The sequence below is a fragment of the Amphiprion ocellaris genome, chromosome 11 (genome assembly GCF_022539595.1).
Source record: "Amphiprion ocellaris isolate individual 3 ecotype Okinawa chromosome 11, ASM2253959v1, whole genome shotgun sequence".
NCBI lineage: Eukaryota > Metazoa > Chordata > Actinopteri > Pomacentridae > Amphiprion > Amphiprion ocellaris.
The window spans coordinates 5,822,283-5,844,125 of NC_072776.1; the positions used below are offsets into that span (position 1 = coordinate 5,822,283).

Sequence of the window (21,843 nt, forward strand, 5' to 3'; positions counted from 1 at the left end):
AGAGAGCTGGATTTTGACATAGATAAACATCTGTTACATTCAAGCTCTCACCAAATGAGTTCACACAATGCTGAGTAAGCCTGTCAGCACCAGCTAAATCTCGTATACTGGAGTTGTAAACCTGGTTCCTCTGGCAACACTCTAGTGTTGTTGCACAGGTAGCAATGCATTTTACAAGAACCAGCAATGATTGGTTTGCCAGAGCCGAAGAGGGGAACCGTAGCAAAAGAAACTGAGTAGGCTAAAGCAAGTAGGAGTATAATGGAAAAAAAAAAAAAGTAAAGGTCAAAGGAAACTTCTGATGCTCCATATAAAAAAAATTGCCATCCAGAGGAAAGATTACAGTCTAAAAGAGAAAGCGATCGACATCAAGGTAGTAGTACTGCCAGAAGGGGGAGACAAAACTATATAGCATTCGTCAAAACATCATTAAAAAGTGCTTTACAAATTGTTTATAGAATAAAACAACACACAGCAACGGAAAGAGCCATTAGAGTCTGAAAAATGAGATTTATAGTTAAATACCCAGCTGTGATCTTGGCTCTGACTGACATGGACCTCAGCTAGTCACATTAGCACCAGGGCAATCCTCAGAGTCTCATTATTCACCCTCCAACCTGTCCAGCTGATCAATCCCACAGCCCAGTGTGAAAGCCTGGAAGAGTTTTCCCACATGGCATGAGGATGCGGCGCCTACCGCCATTCCAGCTGCAGCGCACATTCCTGGATACTTTACAAGGGAGCAAATCAGGGCAAAGGTCTCTGGATGTATGTGGTTCACTCACTAAATGAATGACTTTCAGGAGATTATCACTGGGTGTGCATGTGAATTGCACCAAGGGGATATTGCAATGTTGAGTTGGATGAAGAGGACAGGGATTTACCTTGACCGTATGCCATAGGGAAAAACTTTACTCATATATTGCACAACATTAAATAAAAGGGAATGTGCTGCACCATTGCCATGTGAGACAAAACCTCCCAAATCTCCAGTCTGTACAAAAAAACATGTCTTTCCTAGAAACTTGTGGAGGAACAAATATGAAGAGACTTAGAGGAGACCTAATTGTTTCCTCTGCAGCCAGCCCCCGATGTAGGTTTCCCAACAGGGCCTGATGGGGAACACATGGTGTTGCTGTGGTGACCCAAATCTCTGGTCACATTTTTTCCTACAAGCTTGAGAACCCTCTTCATCAACCATAACATTTCCTGACTGCTGCCTGAAAATAAAATGTGCAGATCCCAGAAAACGAACAGTGTTAACGCCTTATTTACCTCCTCTTAGAACCATACGGATATGATTGATGTGGAAAACGTGGTGTGTGTCTGAACGTGTTTTTCAAGGAAACACAGAGGGAAATGGATGTTGGCAGAAGGTGTTCAAGGGAAAACTTTGAGGAGAAGACTGGGATGAGGTTTATTACAGGACATAAACTTACTTTATTGCCATATTTCTCTGTGATCACGTCTAAAGTATGCTGAAGCCACAACATTAAGCACAATATTTCAGGCTAATTCTGCTCATCTTGACCTCTGTTCATCTAATTTATCCTTGGTTATTATCGCGTCATGTGCTCTCCTTCATGATAACACATTCAGGCTACACGTGGCAACAAGGTCAGTGTCTTTGGCCTGATGATTTGACAAAAGGCTGACTACTGAATCACCATAAAGCCAACAGAAAAGTTTAATCTTTTTTCCTACTGCAAGCAAAACAATGCTAGCATCAGGGGCATCTAATGATTCCAGGATATATAAGGACAAAATCAACATTTTTTATATGCATCCATCCACCCACACACATCTGTCCAAACAATTCCCATTCCTTCCTGTGCCGGTTATTGTTGCCATGACTGTAAAGCTGTCTGTTCTCGCACAGCACAAATCCAGTTTACAGTGAAAACTGTGGGTGATTTACTACTCAAAATGCTTAGCAATTTTTGACAAAAAGCATATTTGATTTCAGATGAAAGTAGAGAAAAACAAGATTTGTCAGTTTTAATAGCTGCATAACTGTCACCAGCTGATTTATTGCCCCTTTAATGTTTCCAGCTGACCTTTTTAAAAGGTGAATTACGTCAAAGAGGTTTCAAATATGCTGTGGTGCGTTCATACGTGATATTGTGCTCAAGACTAAAAGCTGCCAAAGCATCTGCACAGGTACTGCAGGTTAAGTTAGCTAGCTCTACCATCATTAGGAAAATTGCATGATTTCCATTCACAATACACTTCCGTGCAACTAGTGTTACAGCAGAAAAGACTTCCAGGATGATTTGTTTGGCAAAATCAACTTAATCTCTGGGAAAGTTGTGCTCCTTGCCCCTCTTCAGTTTTTGTGATATGTCACTTGACTCACAGTTCAAGCACTTATGGACTATAAAGATACTCTCCTGGTTAAATCATTGGCCCAAATAACAGTTGTGTTCAAAAATGTCTGGCTCCTTGATAAAAAGTCAAAAGTACAAGATTGTGTGTAAAAATTATGGTGGGAAAAGATAACAGCCAAAGTGCATTTCAGCATGAAACACATACCGAGAAAAAATTCTTAAACGTCAACTGTTAACAGCAGGTGGAAACTAAAGATCATGCAGTAGAGAAGACTGATTTTGCATCTGCAGCTGACAGAAGTGTTTCGAATTTGCTTGTGAATCGAGCTTCTGACCAACTCTTCTCATGCCAGCTGCAGCAGAGACAGATGAGTACTGGAGCAGAGACAGCAGTCTGCTGCACCAAACTGCAAGATGAAACACAATTTCTCATACACAAAGCCGAAATAATTGAAATTGATGGTTGTAACATACACTTGTTGATTGACACATTATGCGGGAGCAACCTTGTCTCCCAAAATTTATGTTCTGAACTGAATTGTATTTACGTTTTCAAAGTGAGTGTATTTTTCACAGAACTGTAGGACTGAAGTAGTACAAAACGCTTCCAGTTTGAACAGCAACAAAGTCCAGGAAACCAAGCACACCTCCAATTTTGCACCATTTTTCTCAGACTTAAGCTTCAATTTCACTCTTTGTTTATTTTCAGGTTTCACTCATTGTTTGGTTGAGTTTCGGCACCAGAACTACATAGTTGGGTTTAGAAAAACAAGAACAGTTTTAGTTAGGATATCACCCACGCCCAACATTTCAGAAGCATCTTGTCTATTTTCCGAGTTACCACAGTAATGAGCTCTGCCCCATCTACGTCATCAACAAACGTAATCTGGCAGAAAATACGTTTCCTTCAAAACATAATTGAGAATGCAGTTTAGCTGTATAGGAATGTGATTTTTGGAGAAAGAGTTGCTGGGAGAGTCCTGCGGTTTTGTGTTAGGCAAACAGAGGTCCTCCTTTGTCATCACCAACAACAGTCCTCTTGTTCCTAAACGGCATCCATCATTTTAAAATGCAAGAGTGAGACACATTTAAAGGCTCTTAAAGCTGGATCAGAGCGACAAAACAATGGATCAAACTTGACTTTGACAGTGATGGAAAAAAGAGATTTTTTTTACTGTAGACAAAGAAAATTCTGATGTGATCTGATCTTGTGCATGACCCATGTATGTCTGAAAGATGCACAGTCTGTATGTTCACTATGCACAAAAGATCTGAGTCTAGGTGAGAAATCTTACTTTATATTCGGAATTCCTGACCAGTCCCAACAGCTATCCCTTAGTGTCTCTTGTCTGGTGCATTGTGTTGTGTTAACACACACAAACAGCTGGTTACTGTCTGTTTGTCTGAGTATCTCCCTTGATACTTTCTACAGCTTTGCGGCTTTAATTTTCACACAGGACACTGCCAGTCTGTGATCCCTGTTGAATTCCTCTTTCCAAAAATCTTAGGCAAAGATAATCCTCCCGTCCAAGAGTTTTAGTGATAGCAGCAGGTTTTTGCTACACTCCCCTCCCTTGAACTCACACATGCACAGACCATTTTGTACATCAGTATCCTTCTCTAACCCAGTTAAGGTCATGGTCAGACTAGAGGGGCAACAAGAATGGATGAGGCTCCTGATTGCAGGTTTGGAATCGGGCTTAAAGTTTAAGACTGCCACGACACATCATGTCTTTTGCCAAGCTGAGCATGTCAGGCTATCTAATACGAACTGTCAAGGATGCCTGTGTCAGTAAATCAGCTCACGGACTCATCTCTCCTTCTCTTCTGTCAGACAGTTCATTTGAAGAGGCAATCTGTCATGTTTCATCAAATTTACTGACTACTGCTGGAAAAAAATCTTGAATCAAAGAAGGTTTAAATGATGTAAGTTCAAGAGTTTAAACACAAGACAGTTTGCTAAAGCTACAATATCTGCTTCGCATTCGTACAACTTTTGCAAGGCAAAAATGTTTCAAGAGAGAAAGAAAAACATCCTTGCTTTGGCATGAATATCACGCACCTGTGACTTTTATGATTCTAAAGGGTTGAAAATGTCCTCACTGCTTCAAGAGAGTCAAAACCACAAAACCACCAGTTCAGGGTTTCCAGTCTTTGATGAACATATATTAAAAGAGTTTTCTTCTGGATTCTCAGCCACATAGGTTATGATAATCTTAATAGCTTCAGTAGAGGTCAACTGGAACTCTATATTTAGGTTTTTGAAGATGTTTCACCTCTCATCCAAGAGGTTTCTTCAGTTCTGACTGATCGGGAGTCCCAGTGCTGTGTGGATGGATGTACAGTCCTGGAGCAACAGCACACCAGCTTGAAATTTTCCTTTCTTTTTCAAACATTTGAGTTATTGTAGCAGATGATATAGAGCTTTATAGTATACAGTTAGGGTTAGGGTTAGGTCCCATGTTTGCAAGTGAGGTGGAAAAAATTTAAATAACCCTCAACTCACTTGGCTAATGACCCACTGATCCCCCAAGAGTCACATGCCTCCAGATGTGAATGGTTGTGAAACTGCCAGGTCAGGGGAGACTTACGAAGTTAATGGGGGGTGAAATTTTCTTTGTAGACTCAGCAGTTCACCTGCATCTAAAAGATAAGGGACACTTCTTTGAGGTAAAGCAATGTTCACATTCTGGACAGAAAAAGACAGATGGTTTGAGGGAGCAGTGAAGGAAGCCATCTATGTTCAGCTGGAACATCCACCTATGGCACCACTTCTGAGGTTCTTATAATGGGAGTCTTGAGATCTCTCCCAAGAAAATTTCAACACCATTAATATCTTGAGTTAACACTGACCTGGGTCATTAATAAATTACTATTCATCTGGAACGCCATATCAAATACTGAGAACTAAAAAAGCCTCTTGAATGAGAGCTGTAATGCCTTTAAGAACTAAAATGGAGAAGTTTAGTTGCCCTATTTTGAAGCTCTCAGAATTATTCAAAATGCTTTTTGATCCTCCACAAATCTCCAACATTCCTCTCAGTTCCTGTCTCTAAGCAGACATGAAAGCATATGATATCCTTGGTACTGGAATCTGAATGTATCTATGGACTTGTTTTCATGGAACAAGGAAATCTCTGCCATTTATAGCTGAGGCCAAACACACAGACGATGTTGTTCCCACAAAAAACAGAGAGCGTCTATATTAAAAAAAGATCAGTGGACTGTCATTGTGCTCGGCTTCCTGAGACGTGTGTCATTTCCTGGCCGGCATCAGCTGTGGCAGCTTTTCCCATGGAAAGGACAGCGTCTCCCAATCTGCAGATTGTCTTTAATTGTTGCCCTGTCATGTCTTCTGTCTCTCTGTTTTTTTTTCAACGTATGTCTTTCTCAAAGTGTTCACTGAGGACAGACAGTGAGCTCATACAGATGACGTTACTGATCTTTACCTTCTGAGTTTGTTTTTTTCTGCGCAAGACTCAGTACCACACCCTGTTTCTGAAAGACTCCCAGGACAAAAGACATCATTGATCTACAGACATATGTTCTTGGCTGGGGATGCCTGAGGAGCGCCTTGTGCTCAGTTTCTCATGCTGTCCTGGTTTTCCCTGCTTTGGAAACCATTAAATGTCTTGTTTTATAACACCACCTACCCTGCAGCACTAGGAGATTCTTTATTTGTGTACACTTTTACTTAGTTTGTTGAGATGCCAGTGCAGTTTTGTGACTACAACTGTGCCTGTGCTCCAGCCTTGTGAACTACTTCGGATCCTTTGTTTCTAATTTATTTTCACGTAACTCCATTTTATGGCATTTGTTCTCCTTTTTATTACCCATCCACTAATGGTGCAGCAGAACAATGAGGATTATTGGAAGTGATAGTGTTCTACAAACCTACAATGGTGGTACAGCTGAAGAGTCAGCTTGCCAAAGTCTGTTTTCTCCCCCTAGAGCAGAAAACCCATGAAATTAACATATTTGGTCCTGACTAAACAATCTGTTTCATTCTTCCAGTTGCTCTCACGCTCTCTCTGTCTATCTTTCGTTTCTGTCCAGACTTGCAATCTATCTTCATACTTATTATTTTCTCCATCATGGTGGATATTTGAGAAAATGAAGCATGGGAAGTCTGGCATCCATTCATGTGACAGCTTTTGCACTAAAGCATTTCCCTTCTCTTCCTGTAGTGCTCACATCTTGCTTTTATCTTGCAATCAGTGTTTTTTGGTCACTCTGTGGCAACAAAACAAGCTGTGAATACAATATTGACAGATTATCATGTTTTATGATGAATCTACACCAACTCTGGTAGAAAATGTCTGGCTCTTCGGTTGCTAAATGTTCCATTACGTTCATCAGTTGTGTCTGCCTGCTGTTTGGTGCAGCTTACAATTGGTTTTTGGCATTTTTTTTTGCTTGAAACAGTTAAAAATGATTTAAACATTAAAGTTGCGGGTCAGAAGTTCTTGAGAAAAGGTCGTCGTTTCTTTTCACCCCTAAATCCCATCAGTGGATTTGAAAGATATAATTTAATAATTTTAAAAAAAAATCAAAAATGAAACAATTTATCAGAGCAGGAAACTGTGAAAACAGAAAGAAATGTCTGATAAGCAACTTTCCAACAATCCTTAAACTACTTTGTCAGGCGCCGTTCCATGGGGGAAACGATACGAATCTAAGCCTAAAATTGTGATACTCCATCAAAACGACTTCATTCTTCATATTTCATTTAAAAGTCTGGCAATAATAAACTATCTGCAGAAATTAGATTCTGTAAAAAAAACAAAAAAATCTGCACTCCACCATACAACTGGGAAGCCATTAGTGACTCAGCAGTGATTTTTGCTCTGAACCGGGTTGAACTGCAGGCTGTGTTTATACAGACTAGACAGGAGACAAGTATGAAAACAAATCAAACTGGTAAGTGGTAAAACATCGTTAGTGTGTAATTTTTTCCCAGTATTTGTAACATACTGTACTCCGAAAAATGTTGTACATGTTGATTCTAGTTTTTTTTTTCAATTTTGTAAAATAAATAATCAAAGAAATTCAACATTTGTTTTTTCCTCCTTTGACTACAGCAGCTTTACAACTGCTTCCGTTCTTTACTGTGATCATCTCTGTAAAATTATATGTCCATATGTCACAGTTATCATTTTTTTTGAGGATCAGAAGCAGAACATTTGAGGTTAAAACAAAACTCAGACAATTATAGTGATTCTGCTCCAATAACTGAGTAACTCCTAAAACACAGAGCAGCTACACTGTGATGTTGACATGACTATGGCCATCATTTATCCATTAGCAACCTATCTAATCACGACAGCTGCATCAGGTCTCAGCCAATCCAGACAGCTGCACAGGATCAGTCTGACTCATTCAGAGAAGGACTCATCATCACGACTCTCCTCAGGGGAAATTTAAGGGAGGAGCTAGACTTAAAGTTAGAGAAAATGAAGGGATAAAGAATCTGCAGGGACTCATCTCGGTTCCCACTGTGTTCACAAACAATTGGGGGAACATTTAGTTGCATAAACACTATTAAAGCTTGGAAAATTTACAGTGTGAATGTGCACGCAATGAGTCAGAGACAACAAGTGATAGATGAACTGGAAGAAATTTATAATGCCCGGCTTCTCGTAGATAAGTAGAACCTTATCTCTTGGTAACAAATGAGAAATGCTATTTCCAGCAGACCTGGTCATATCATTTGTGATTTCTAACTTATTTTCGTAGACAAAACAGAAACCGTGCCAAGGAATCTTCCCTCTCTTGGCACGTCATTAACACTTTGTCACTGGACGATACCAATCTCATCCTTCACATCTGGATGACGCTGAGAAGCAGCGAAGGAGAGGAAGGGAGGAAGATGCTCTGTTGAACCCGTCACTGGATTTTTTGCAACCTTCAGATGTGGAATGTGGAACTTCCTCGCTCTGTTTCTCTATGACTCCTTGTGGGGTTTCCTGTATCCATAGCGAGCGTGCACCTCAAAGGTCAGACCTACTGTAAAGCCAGTCTACTAAATTCTCAGGGAGCGCCAAAATACAGTCGCCTGACATTCCTGTCTTCACCTTTGTATTTTTTATAGAATATCTCCCTCTGGAGCTGTTCCTGCTGGTAGGCAGGGGAGTTTCATAAGAGTCAATTTCAGTCCTTGAGTTAACCACATCACACAGCTCAACTGAGACATTTATAGTTCCTATGAACACCCTTTACAAGATAAGAGATACAAAGCAAACTGACGAGTTTATCATCTGGAAGGTTCATCTTTGAAATGTAAAAAAAAGTAGCAGAGCATTAAACTGTAAAATATTACGCTGTGTAAATTTTTAGTTTGTCGTGTAAACTGGCTGGATTATTTTCCAGAAGCTTTTCTGGTGGTAAATGAAGCACGACATTCACCGACTACAACATACTTGCAGGAAGGTAGCTGTGGTGGATGTGGGCAGAGAAAACTCATCCACTTAGGGTCAGGTTTAGACAATAAAAACACTTGGTTAAGCAAAGGAAGGACTGTGCTTTTGGTTAAATGTGAATAATGTATCCCTGATTACTGGGTGTTTTTGCTCCTGATACATTTTTATTCAATATGAGCTCATTTTTTTACTGCAATATAAAGTCCTGCACCTCTACAGAAACAGCACAGCAATGGCTAGAAGTAGAGAGAACTCAAACATGTCTTTTGTGCAGTATATCAATGTTGTACTGATTTACATTGTAAACAAAGAAAAAACAGAAGGATAATTTCTCTGCTTATTTATTTTGCAATAATGTAAAAATGACTCAGTGCCCCAAGTGGTACCAAAATTGGTGTGGTATACACGCTAGAGGGTGTACAGTCACTTTAATTTGTTTCCATACTTGTCTCCTATCTGCTCTGTGTAAACACTGCCTGCAATTCAGCTGAGAAGTTCCTGAATTTTTGTCATGTCACTGTTGGTCACATCTGAGCTATAAATGGCCCACCCGTTGCACTGAGGGACGCAGAATTTTAAAATGAGACACGTAGAACAAAGTGATTTTGATGAAAAAGCATGGTATTAAGCTTAAATTTGGCTAGGTTATAATAAATTGGCTGTAGGTATGAGTGTGAGCATGAATGCTTCTTTGTCACTTTGTGTTAGCTCTGTGACAGACTGGCGACCTGTCCAGATAAAGCTAACAGACGAGTGAATTTACAGATTAGGTTAGGTTTACTGATGGAACAGACAGTTAGATCAAGGACTGTTGAAAGCTGCTTTTACAGTGTTTAGATCTGATGAAATGTGTCATTTTTAAAAGACAACATGCCCTTCAGGTTTGGTGGTTCATGGGGTTAAACAAGAACTTTGAGAAAACATGATAAGGAAAAATTATAAATAATCTTGCCAGTAGTTATACCAGAGTCCACACTTCTGATGCATCTTCAATTACCAACTATCAAGACTTTTTTCAGTCTTTTGTCTTGCAAATTTTTTGGAAGACGATGCTTGACTAGATATATTTCTCTTCTTAACCAACAGGTCCTTACTTCATCCACAACACTGAATTTAGGATAGTTTAATATGTAGCTGTGATTTTGGAGGCATTTATAGTCATTTCCTGTACAAGTCTATGTGGCCTAACATTACCCAGAAACCACTTTTCTACATCCCTATTTCAAGCATGTTGTATTCTTGAAAAGAAGAATTGGCAGAACAGATGAAACCGTGTTTATTCAACTCCCAACCACATGTGGCCAGTTGTTGAAAGCCGGCGATCTGACTCTAAAAGTTACAGAACTTCAAGGATGTGGAGTTCAGTGATCTGAAAGCTGCTGCACGTGTCTGGAACACGGAGCGATAGTGAAACCACGCCTCTCATCATGAACTCCAGTCACTCACTATAAGCTTGTTATCTCAATATGTTGAGTCTATGTCTGTATCTCTGATTTCAAACCCTGTCACGCTCGCTTTTCTCTGCCGTTCATTCATCTAATGACTCTCCCACACACCAGACGCTCCTTCCACTCTGACCTCCTCTTTAACAAGGGTTAATGGTGTGAATTTCATGACTTAAACTGCATGGAAGTGTGATAAGTGTTTCAGACTAATGACTTTCAGCAGCACAGTCTTCCATATGGCTGAATGTTCATGCCACACGTTCACATTAGAGGTGTCGAGACGTCATTATCTGTATCGGCATCTGTTCAACCAACACGATTATCTGTCCCTGAATCTGTATTTGGGTAGAAGGCCAGATGTTTGAAATGCATATGGTTGTGCGTACAGGTGTTGATCGGTGTTTCACATGCCTGTCTCTACTTATAGTGGACTTGCACAATTTGCAGATGGCATCAGTTAGGCTGTCAAGTGCTCCCAGGTAGTACTAGAATTATCTAATATCAGATCTCTCTATCTGCTTAACTGTGCAAAAACCAAAGCTCACCGTACAAAAATTCAGGGACTTTTCAACTCAACTGCAGGCAGTGCGTCCACATAGCAGGCAAGCACGAAAATGATTTTAAAAAATGCAAATAATGAAATATCAAATGGGTCAATATATAACTGAGGCACTTTTGAAGTCCATGGGATATATCTAGCATACATTTTTATTAAAAGTTAAAAAAAAAAAAAAAAACGAATGTTTTTTATGTTCATTATGATCATGTCATAATTATTTATTATGGAAACAATCACGTATTAATAGAAAATTACTGCATATCACTAAAATGTCAACTAAATAAACATCCAAATTTAATAACAACCACCTTCTAATTAGCTGAAACAATAATAAAATGAGCTTATTCAGAAATTGTTTTGATTGTGTTCTATTTCTTTTTTGGCAATATATCAAATCTTATATGGAAAATAACAAATTGTTTCGGTGTCCGAGAAATCACTTTCAACTTAGTTCCCCATTACAAAAACACCTCTCAAGGAAGTGTGTTAATTCCAGATCACATGACCTGCTCCACATGATGTCATTTTCTCCTGAAGAAAAGTCTGGCCAGACTCCAAGGCTTTCTGACTTATTTAATATAAAGTAGTATGTGAGTCGAGTGTGGATTTATCGCATGTCAACAGGTTTACTACAATATCTTTATAAATAACTTTTAATTTCAATTTTAGTCAATTGCATATATAATATTTAGAAGAATCTTTCTCTAAAAATGCCATGTGGTGTTTGGTTATAGGCGGCCATGTTGATTTTAGGCCTGAAAACAGCAAAAATGACGACTATGATACCTGTTGACTATGATACAAAAAGTCCCACAATTATATATTGACCCAAATATATGGAGTGACCTTTTTTAAACCTGTGGAAAAAATAAATGTTTTACAGGTTGGTCTTTTAAATTATTTCAATTTTTGTAAAATAAATGAAATAACCTTGCATTTTCTTCCATCTTTTAATGATTTATGACATTACTATGACTACAACAGCTGTGTTTGAGTTCTCTTTACTTCTAGCTATAATTGTGATGTGTTCATAGAGGTGCAGGACTCTGTAAGACATGAATCCACAGTGAGTAAAAATGTGACAGAAGCAAAAAAATAAAAATAAAGTCCAGAAAGAGTTTGAGATTCAGATGGTTAAATAAGCATTAAGCATTGGTTAGGGTGCTAGTGGATGCTCGGTGAAATTTCCACGAAACCTCTGGCTGATGCATAAAGATTTATATCTTAAACAGATAAATGCTGACTAAATTACAGTTTACAAAATCTTTTGTCGATATTCTTTTACATTTTTTCTTATGTTTTTCAATAGAGGAAATTAACACATACAGCCATGACATACAGATTTATAGTTTGCAGAGTTTTGAAAGTAATCCAGCTGCCACACCAAACTTTTATCCATCTAGCTCCTCATATTCAGCTCCATTTCACATCACATTGCATTGTTGTGATACATTAATTACCCACAGGAGGACTTAGAGGCCGTGATCACACATGTCGCTCCCATGTGTTGGTAACAGAAACAACTCATTAACAAGGTGCAAGATTCATTACATCCTTCTGACTGCTGGGCGTCTGCAGTACATCTGAGCCAATCTGGAGTAAATAAATGTAGAATGGATGGCTTGCTTACATTTAAAGGGTAAAGCAATTTTTTTTACCACTGTAAGCTGATTCCATGGAAATTCCACAGCCAAAAATGTACTCCCTCATTTCTCCATATCTACATACTGAGGCTAAACCCATTTCTTTGCTGCTAAAGATAGAAAATAAGATTACAAGTATGTAATGCAGGAGGATGAGATATTCACACCTGCATCTGAGCTGGTTTGAAGGAAGTTGTGCACCTTCAGCAACCAATTTATTCAAAGCAGATTAACATCTAGAGGAGTACCATGTGTGATCATGGTCTTTTTTGGTTTTGCACACTGAAAACCAAGTGGTAAAGCTGGTTAACACAGAGGTTTAGGAAGGAAAAGACAGAAATGAAGAAAGAGGGGAGTTTGAGGAGCTGTTTGGAAGAGTGGTTCCAGTGAGAAACTTACCCTGGCGCCCTTCTCTGGGAAACATTTACAGCCTCCGCTACAGTCTCTTCCTCCACAGGGGCCACTGTGCTTCTTCCCACCCTGTCAGACACAAAACAGACAACATGAGGGTCACATCTGGGCTGTAAGAGGTCAGAGATAGATTTCCAGGATTGCATGTTCACATTTGCATACACTCAGCACTGATGTGTGTCTGTATAGCGTTGGTTCGGTTCCTCTTTGGGCATTACATGGGACCTAGAGTGGGGTAAAATGTCGTGTGCTGTAGGTGTGACCGGCTGTGTTTGTGTACTCTGCGGTTTGTGAGTACACTTGTTTATGCCAGGAGCAGTATTGCATTCGGGTGGATGATTGTTGCACTGCCCTGTGTGCAGCCGTGTACATTAAATGTGGTGTTGCTGGAAGGATGTTTGGGATGTGGCTCGAATGAGCCATGACGGACGGGCCGTGCATCCATGACGAGGGGCCGGGCCCAGCAACCGACGAGGACAATTTGTCTTTACATGTCTGCATACCAACCAAACCACCCACCATCACAGAGCCGATCTGTGCGAGACATGACACAAGCACACACACAGCCTGTGGAGTCAGGCATGATCAAAGAAGGCAGTCACACAAATGGGGTTTCCCAACCCACAGGTCAGAGGTGTCAAGACCCTAAAGCTAACGGAGGGAGGTGGAGGCATTAACAAAGCCAGAATGGAAGTTTTCATGTGGTGTTTCGCATAAAAAATCCAATACACAATCCTAGTTTCTGTGCCACAACCACATATCTTACCTCACAGAAGCACAACTACTTGAATCCTTGACAAATCTATAAACACAACAGAACCTGCTGTGAACCGCACCTTAGCCCTCAATGCTGCAAAACACAAGAACATTAGCTCGAATTCACTGCTAGAATTAATGCACCGCCGACAAAATGCTCCTTTAATGTATTTGTGGGTTAATTTTTGTCTAATTAAACCCTCCGGCACTGTTTCCATTGAAACGCATGACTGGAACAAAGCTTTAAAGTGCTAAATATCCCATTGAACTTTTCCCCATAGTGCCTGAGAGTGAATAATAATGAAAAACACACATAGCCTGCATCAACTCCAAGTTTCCAGAGTTTGGGGAATGAGTTGAAAAAAGGGCTTTTAATTAGCATGTTTGAGTAAATCTGTGACTCTCCACATTGCAGAAAGGCTGCTGGTTTATCTTATGACGTCTCTCCCTCCTATGTCTGCCTACATCCTCCACCTACACACCCATACCATAGCCTGCTTAGGCAGCAAATGCCTCAATACCATCCCCCTCTCCCTTGTGAAAAACCCCCCTAAAAGACCACTTTATGCCCACAGTAGCAACAAAGCGGTAGATAAAGAATCAGAATAATTCACTGTCTTCGCTTTGACAGCAGATCCCAACGTCCCCGTTCACAAAGGCCGCATTGAGACCCTCCTCACGCACAAAGACCTCCTTATGCTATGGAGACTTTGTCCTTTAATGATCCCCTATCTCCAACAAAAAGACCCTCTTCCTCTCTCTTATGGAATGCACAGGGCGGCATTTCTGCGTTGACTATCAGTGGATGTGAGGAGTCCCATTCAAACCGCCATTTGATATAGACATGCTGTGATGGGTTTAGTTTAGCCAGCATGCTATGGTGGCAGACTGTCCGCAAACAACATTCTTCACTCAAACGGCAAATTTAAACTCCTTATACGACACACAGAAAACCCAAAATCAAGCCGGGGGAACACCTTCACAGCTATTTTAACTTCTCTCAAGCGGAGGAGTTGAAAAAGCGAAGGTCATTTTTATTCCAGCGAGGATGTAGCAGAGTCACGGCATGACCTTTCTCCACATTGAGGTGGAAATCCAACACAGACAATAGACTGCGTCATCTCCGCACAGACACACAAAGGAATGGCTCCCATAAAAGCCATTACACATCACGGAGCAATGCACCATCAATTTACTATACAGTTTACAGGCTCAAAATAGCTGATGGCGGCTTCAGGAGAGGACAATAGGATTGTGCTACAGTATCCTGTTTTCTCCACCCACAATCACAATAACCTACCGCTGGTTAAAAATCACCTTTTCCACAGCTCTGGTGCACCTTGGAAACAAGTCTGATGATCGCGTGTGGAAGTATTTATTTACAATACAGCCGAACGATTTGGGTAAAATATCTAATTGTGCTATTTCTGACGGATATTGCAATTGCAATTTGATTTTTGCTATTTTGAAAGTTGTGCTTTGGTTCAATGTTCACCATGTAATAGATTTCAAACATGTGAATGGAGCATTGAAACATGACATACCATCAAGAGCATGACTGTCATCAAGGAGCAATTCATGAATTGGTAAAATCTATGACACTGCAGTTTAAATTCTGGGTCAGAGACGCTCTATAATGTATATAATAAATGGCAATTCACTAAATGCATGGTTTTAAAATGCAATTTGAAAAAAGTTCTGCCCTAACCTGCATCAATTCAAAAAAAGCTGCAAACAGTGCAACAATAATGCATTATATCATTAAAAAACAATGAAATGTTTGAGAAAATTGAAATTCAAAAACGTTCGTCCGTCCGTCCATCCATCCATTCATCCATCCATCCAAGGGTGCTTTGATACTTGTTGTTCAGTTCATTTGGTCTAAACCAAAACTAGAATATTGTTGACTTCTCGTTCATTTCCAGTTTGTGTTTGTGCTGACTATTATGAATTTAGCCCGCAGTGTTGAATCCACATGACTTCTGTGACTCATTGATTGGATCATTTTGTTATCTTCAATCATCAGATCCACATGAGGAAAGCAAATACTGGACAGCAGCACGCCACTAATTCTATGTATTCCTGTACTCTGATGAGCGCTTCGAGAAATACCCGATTATGAGCATTAATACTACAGACTGAGATCTGTAGGGCATTAGTAAGAACAATGAGGTTTCCTGTACAGGAATATTCTAGCAGGAAAGTGCGTCATGGCTATATTTCAGCTGTTTCTGCATTTCCCTCACTTTTAATATGGCTGAAACGATCTCACTTCGATTTTCGTTATGTTATGTTACTTCAGTTATGGTGATTGCAATTTGATCTGCAATATAACACTGTGTGACAGATTTAAAACGTGATCAAGCATTATCACGAGATACCATAAAAGGAAGACTGGCATTCAAGGACGATGACCTAAATTTGTAAAACCAGTGACATTACAGTGTAAATTCTGGGTCAGACACACTGCATAACTTAATGCTACATCAAATGTTCCAAACTGCGAATCCAATTTGAAGTTGATGAATCTTCAGCACTATTTTTAGATAGATATAATTAGATACAAAACCATATTTCCCCACTTTAAAAGAGAGATCTTGATCTCCTTCCAAGAAAAGTGATGTGGACATGACATGATATGAGGTTTTAGCATGAATTCACAAGTGTTGATTCAAAATTATATTGTCACAGCTTGCCAATTTATTGAGGTGATGCAAATCTTTTATTTTTGCTGATTAGTTGTTAATATTCTGGATATGTTGCAATTAATCAGACAATGCTTCTGCAGAAAACATGACGAGGAACCTGCAGAAGGAGCATCAGTAGAGGCTTTGACCTCACGTTACACCTCACATTAGACGTAACAAGTGTTATATTTACAACAAAATCGGCGGCTGTGTGAGTCAAGAAGTGGAGCCCTGTTAAGGTGGCACAGTGAAAAAGAAGCTCAAAAGACAACTAAAATACTTTTAAGTTCAACAGGTGCTCACGGAATCTGTTGAAGCAATCAACACAACTAATGATGACATGAGAAGACAGAAGAAGAAGGCTTAAGAGGGATTTTTAACCATCTCCCATATCAGTTACACAGACCAGAATAAGACAAACATGTCATAAGACCAACATATAAATCCAGACCACCTTGCACCACAGTGTGGGGTCCTACAGAAGAACTTCATAAATCCGGCACCTATGTAACACAGAAACAGGACCACCTCCCAGTCTCAACACAGGAGAACCGAAAGCTTTACCAGAAGAAGCAAAAAGGCTGTTTTTATATAAAGAAGACGTCAATAATTTCTCTATTCGAGAAAGATATAAAAGTAAAAACGTACTCCCCGGCCTTTGCTAGGAGAGCTGTCAAAGAACAATGAATATGAAGTGAAACAAAGACCATAAACCTGGGCAGTTCCTGGGATCCAGTTTGCTTTAATTAATCATCCGTGGCTTCTCGTTTACAGTACGACTCTGCAGCCATGATTGTCTTTTATCTCTCGTGAACCGCCTTCAGCAATCTGCTTTACCTCAAACCTGCAAGCACGTGCTCAGACATAAACACAATTTCCACCACAAAAACAAAAGAAAAAAAATTAGTTGGCAGACATATATCAACTTGTGCATTTGTCTCTCAGACCACACAGAGGAAAAATGAATTGGCTCAAAAAACAACAGGCTGTTTTCCACTTAGAGCCAACATGGGGTCTGACAGTCGAAACAAAGCTTATTTCTCTATTCGTCAGGGTTCTTTAGTTTTGAATTGTTCCATTGATTCACCACAAATAGCAACAAAAGGAATATTAATGTGAAAAACATTTAAGAGATGCTAATCGAGAGGAAATCAATCATTTCTGCTAATGAAAGACAGAACATTTGGGGAAATACGCTTGTTTGCTGTCTCATGGAACAACCCCGCCTTGCATAAAGATTTATTAGAATAAGTACATAACTTGGATCGGCCTGTTAAAATAAAGCCAATGAGGTCATATTTACATGGTAGATGTCTGTTACTCATATGTGTTTCTGACCCTGTGTGTATGTATATGTAGGGGCGTCTACTGTATAAGCAGCCCTTTTCACATGTAAAGTTTCTCTACTTTCCATCCCTGACGCTTTGACAACCTAAACACTGACAAAGCGCTGTGATAAGCCCGAGTTTTAGTTCCTAGAAGCATACAAGGTGCTCAGATGAACGTCTTTCTTAATGAGAAATGTTGTTTTTGTTGCCTCCCTGTTCTTTACGGCTGCACCGGTGCCTCTCTCCGACTGCGCACCGACTCCTTCAATGTACTGTACAGCTAATGAAATAAAAGCAGCTGGGTCAACATAACACTTTCTCACGGTCACTTTTTCTCTACTTTCCCTGATGGTGATACATACACTAAGTACATTAGTGCCATTAATACTTTAAGGAAAAAATTATGCAGTATTTCTGTGAATACTCTGGATATCAATTACATTTTTTTATTGAAAACAGGTGCTGCACTGTGCGGTTATTATCTAATAATGTACGCTGTAGTGTTCCAATGTTGGACCATAATGGACAAACTGGACACATTTTCTTCAACGAGTCTGTAGTTGTCTGTGTTTAGACACTTTTTCCAGTTAAATTGTTACAAGAGCATGTACTGCACAGAATTACAATGACAGCAAGCAGTTTTGCTCACTATTGTAGAGCAGACATTAAAGAGAATTAAGATATTTAGACATCGTTCTTATGTATATAATTTAATGGGACAATTGGGAGGGAATGAATCAGTGTTTCTCTTTCTGTTGCCGTACAGATTTCTTAATTATCAGTGAGCCATTTCTTTCATCTCCTTTGTGTGTGTCCGCTACAGGAGTATCTAATCTACTGTATCACTGTCTACATCCATAGTTTACATCTATGTCGCCTCATAAAGTATATGTAGAAGAGACTTTGAAGTGTGTAAGTTCATTGAGAAAAAACAGAAACAGAGTTAAAGTTCTTGTATTTGTTCACAACCTAGGCAGATTCTGATAGAACATGAAGCTGCAGAGAATATAGTAAGTCTTTAAATATGGATTCTGCTGCAAAGAAGCATCTAAATTCTACAGTGTACATGCTTGAAACACGTCTGTAGCTACATAGAGGACCTATACAATCACCACAGTTTCAATGTAGCACCCAAGATTACAATTTTTAGTTCTGTTCCTAAGTTGTGGTGTTAAAAAAGGCTGGAAAAGCCTGATGTAAAACAGTTTCATTTAACAGGGAAGTCGGCCTTTGACCTTTAATGATTTAACATCGTTTTATCCGATTAAGCATTTGCAGGAAATTTTGTCATAATTAGCAAATTAATTCTTAAGTCATGAAAGCAAATGCAATCATTTCCTCCTTGAGTTTAAGTGAGCGTTTGTGACAAATTTGAAGGAATTCCCTCAAGCCATTCCTGAGATACTGAGAACCCAAAGAGACGTTTTAAAAAGTCAGCTGTCCAAAACTCACCATTCCATGTACAACTTACTATAATAGATAAATTCAGCTATTAAACTTGTTGATTATAGCCAGTGAGCATTTAACAGCACTTATCTCTAGTCTTTCCTCCTGTACCGCCATCATGCAGCATACTCAGACACCAAGATGTCTGGTTTGTGGGGATTTTCTGCGGTAAGCCTGAATCACCGTGGTCTCGGGTTCTTCCATGTGTTGTATACATTAGGTTTACCACAGACACAACCGCTTCCTAGCACTTGCTGTCAATGTTAAGCGCAGCCAAGATCAACAAAGAAGCTCAGGACGGAGGACAGGATGATGACAAGACAAAAACAGAAGAAACACAGAGACAAAACAAACAAATTACAAATAAATATGGAGGGAAAAAATGGATGATTCTGAGCGGGAGATAGAAGTAGGGCAGCTTCTTATGACTTCAGCCTGCAGTTTGCCTCTAAAAACATAAAGATCTTGAGAAGACTTGTGATATATTACAGGGAAAACATGAGCGTACATAATCATGACTGACAAAATTAGACAAAATTAACACATAATCTGGTTGACAAATGGGACAAAAAAGGAGAAACTGAATTTGCAAAGCAGTGCATGGAATCTAAAAAATGCATCATGAAGGCGAAGAAGGCATAAAACACACACACAGATAGGCAGAAATAGAAAGAGAGAAATGTGAGTCCATAATATCAGCATACAGCTGCACATTCCTCATCTAATCTTAGCATATTACGCAGTAAAACGCGAAACATTATTACCAAACGTAAAATGTAATTTAGAAACAAACAGAAGGAAGTAAAGAAGCAGGATGCACTTCACTTCAAATTTACTGCTTCGGCCAAAAAAATCTTCCACACTTAAACATCTAAACATTCAGACTTCGGCTCAAGCAGAGTGGATGATGATGGAAATGACTAACTGCCTCTTTGAGCTGCTTTCTCACTTTACACACATTAAACGAAAGGGCGAAGCCTAACGGTGTTTGTGTGAGATCCTGAGGTATCAGGTGAACACAGATCACAGACGGTTGCAGCTCAGATGAGCGTTTGATCTGACATTAGTGGTGACATGGTCCGTTCGCTTCACTGACTATGAGGAAGACGACACATTAAAACTGAAGACAGAGGTGTAAAATACGGCTGCGGTGATAATGAAGATTCTCCAGGCCACGAGAGTCAACAGAAACTAAACCCCACTACAAGGAGCATTGAGTGGTTGATCTGTGGGCTGTTTGGCAGAAGCTGCTGTTTATCCTTAATAAAGGATCTGACCTGAGACCTTTCCACTTTGACCTTGGCCAAGAGGAATGTCTGATCTCACTATTTGACTTTGTAGATGCCACTTGCCTTCTATAACGACTTGCCTGCTTTAGGAGATCTTCAGAGAGCTGTGGTAATTTCCAAGATATGAAGGAACTCTTTAATATCTGGGCTTAAGAGGAGTAAATTAGAAAAAAAACATTGTGGACATTGATGCTGATATTTGGTAGAGATATTTTAGGTAAAAAGCAGCCCACACTAACTTAAGCACTCCCAGTTAATCTTAGCTTTGCTGACATTTCCTTAACAAAGCCTGTGGAGAAAAGGGAGCTCATGCATGGAAGCAAACACCAACAGCTCTTGTAAACACTACTTGTTGGGGTTCTGCACAAAAGAAAAGACAGAAGTTATTTACATCATGGTGCTATTTCTTTTTCTCGCACATCTTTTCACTCCTTCTTAAGGTTGTATCTTTATGCATCCGATGACCTCAAATGCATTTTAGAAGAGACTCTAGATCTTCCTGAGGTTTTTACTCTCAGATGTACATCACTTTGGATGAAAGCCTTTGCTAAATGACATTGTAGAATTGTAGGTTTGAAACGCTGCTGAATATTAAGTTGAACCCGGTGACTCATTTATTTAACGGTTATTTATATTGGGGAGAATACGCAACACAGCAAGTTCCCCACAGCATTATTTTAAGGTAAGCCTTTATTTAGTCTAAGCTAATTTGCAGCCCATACAAGGAAGAGCCTTTAAAGTACACAAACCTCCACCACAACCCAACCAGATCTGTCCTGTAAACCAATCCTGTCCTGTGGGTTGGACATTGCTCAAGACCACATGATGGTGACTACAGATAAAGAAAGGCTGCTTGCATCAGAGCCAATATTTTATTTATTTAACCAGAAACTGTTTAAAAAACATAATAATAATCCAAAAAATACTGAATATCAAACCTAATAAACAGCCAATCAGTCAGTCTGAAAATGGTCACTTTGTTAAAAATGCCGATTGTTAACTGCTAAAGTAAAAAATAGAAATATCACAGCATACAGTGTGTTTTTATCATTCATACTGCACTTTAAAATGCTGCATTTGACACAACAACGTGTTGAAATAGACATGATGCTGCTGCAGACAACACAGGTTAAAAATGCAAACTATTCACCTACAGCTACGCTTATTCCTCACCTTGTGCTGCTGCATTGCGCATAATGCAGTGTGCATTGAAACTTGGACCATAACCACTCTCGTGAGCAGAAAACTGACCTTAAATATAAAGAACATGATTCAGGAAAGGGCACTTTTATGGAAATTTGTGTGGGCTTTCCCCACTTTCATTCCTTTGCGTGTGTGTGTGTGTGTGTGTGTGTGTGTGTGTGTGTGTGTGTGTGTGTGTGTGTGTGTGAATACACTTGCACACTGTATGTGAGCCCATCTGTCACTGTTACCATTCGCCAAGGTTAGAGCTGCCCTTCTTCACACTAATGATGCGCATGTCAAAGGGAAGTGCAAACTGGTTGAATTTGAAACACCTGGTCACAATAAATT

The 21,843-nt window shown here is 39.6% G+C and overlaps 1 protein-coding gene across 2 annotated transcripts in view; it reads right to left on the reverse strand.

Moving 5' to 3' along the window:
• col4a2 (collagen, type IV, alpha 2) overlaps nt 1-21,843 on the reverse strand; it is a 77,127-nt gene that overhangs the window by 39,929 nt on the left and 15,355 nt on the right. For both annotated transcript variants that reach the window (XM_023267277.3, XM_023267279.3), the window contains one exon: nt 12,793-12,873. In XM_023267277.3, the coding sequence (XP_023123045.2) occupies nt 12,793-12,873 (81 nt within the window). The remainder of the gene's footprint in view (nt 1-12,792; nt 12,874-21,843) is intronic.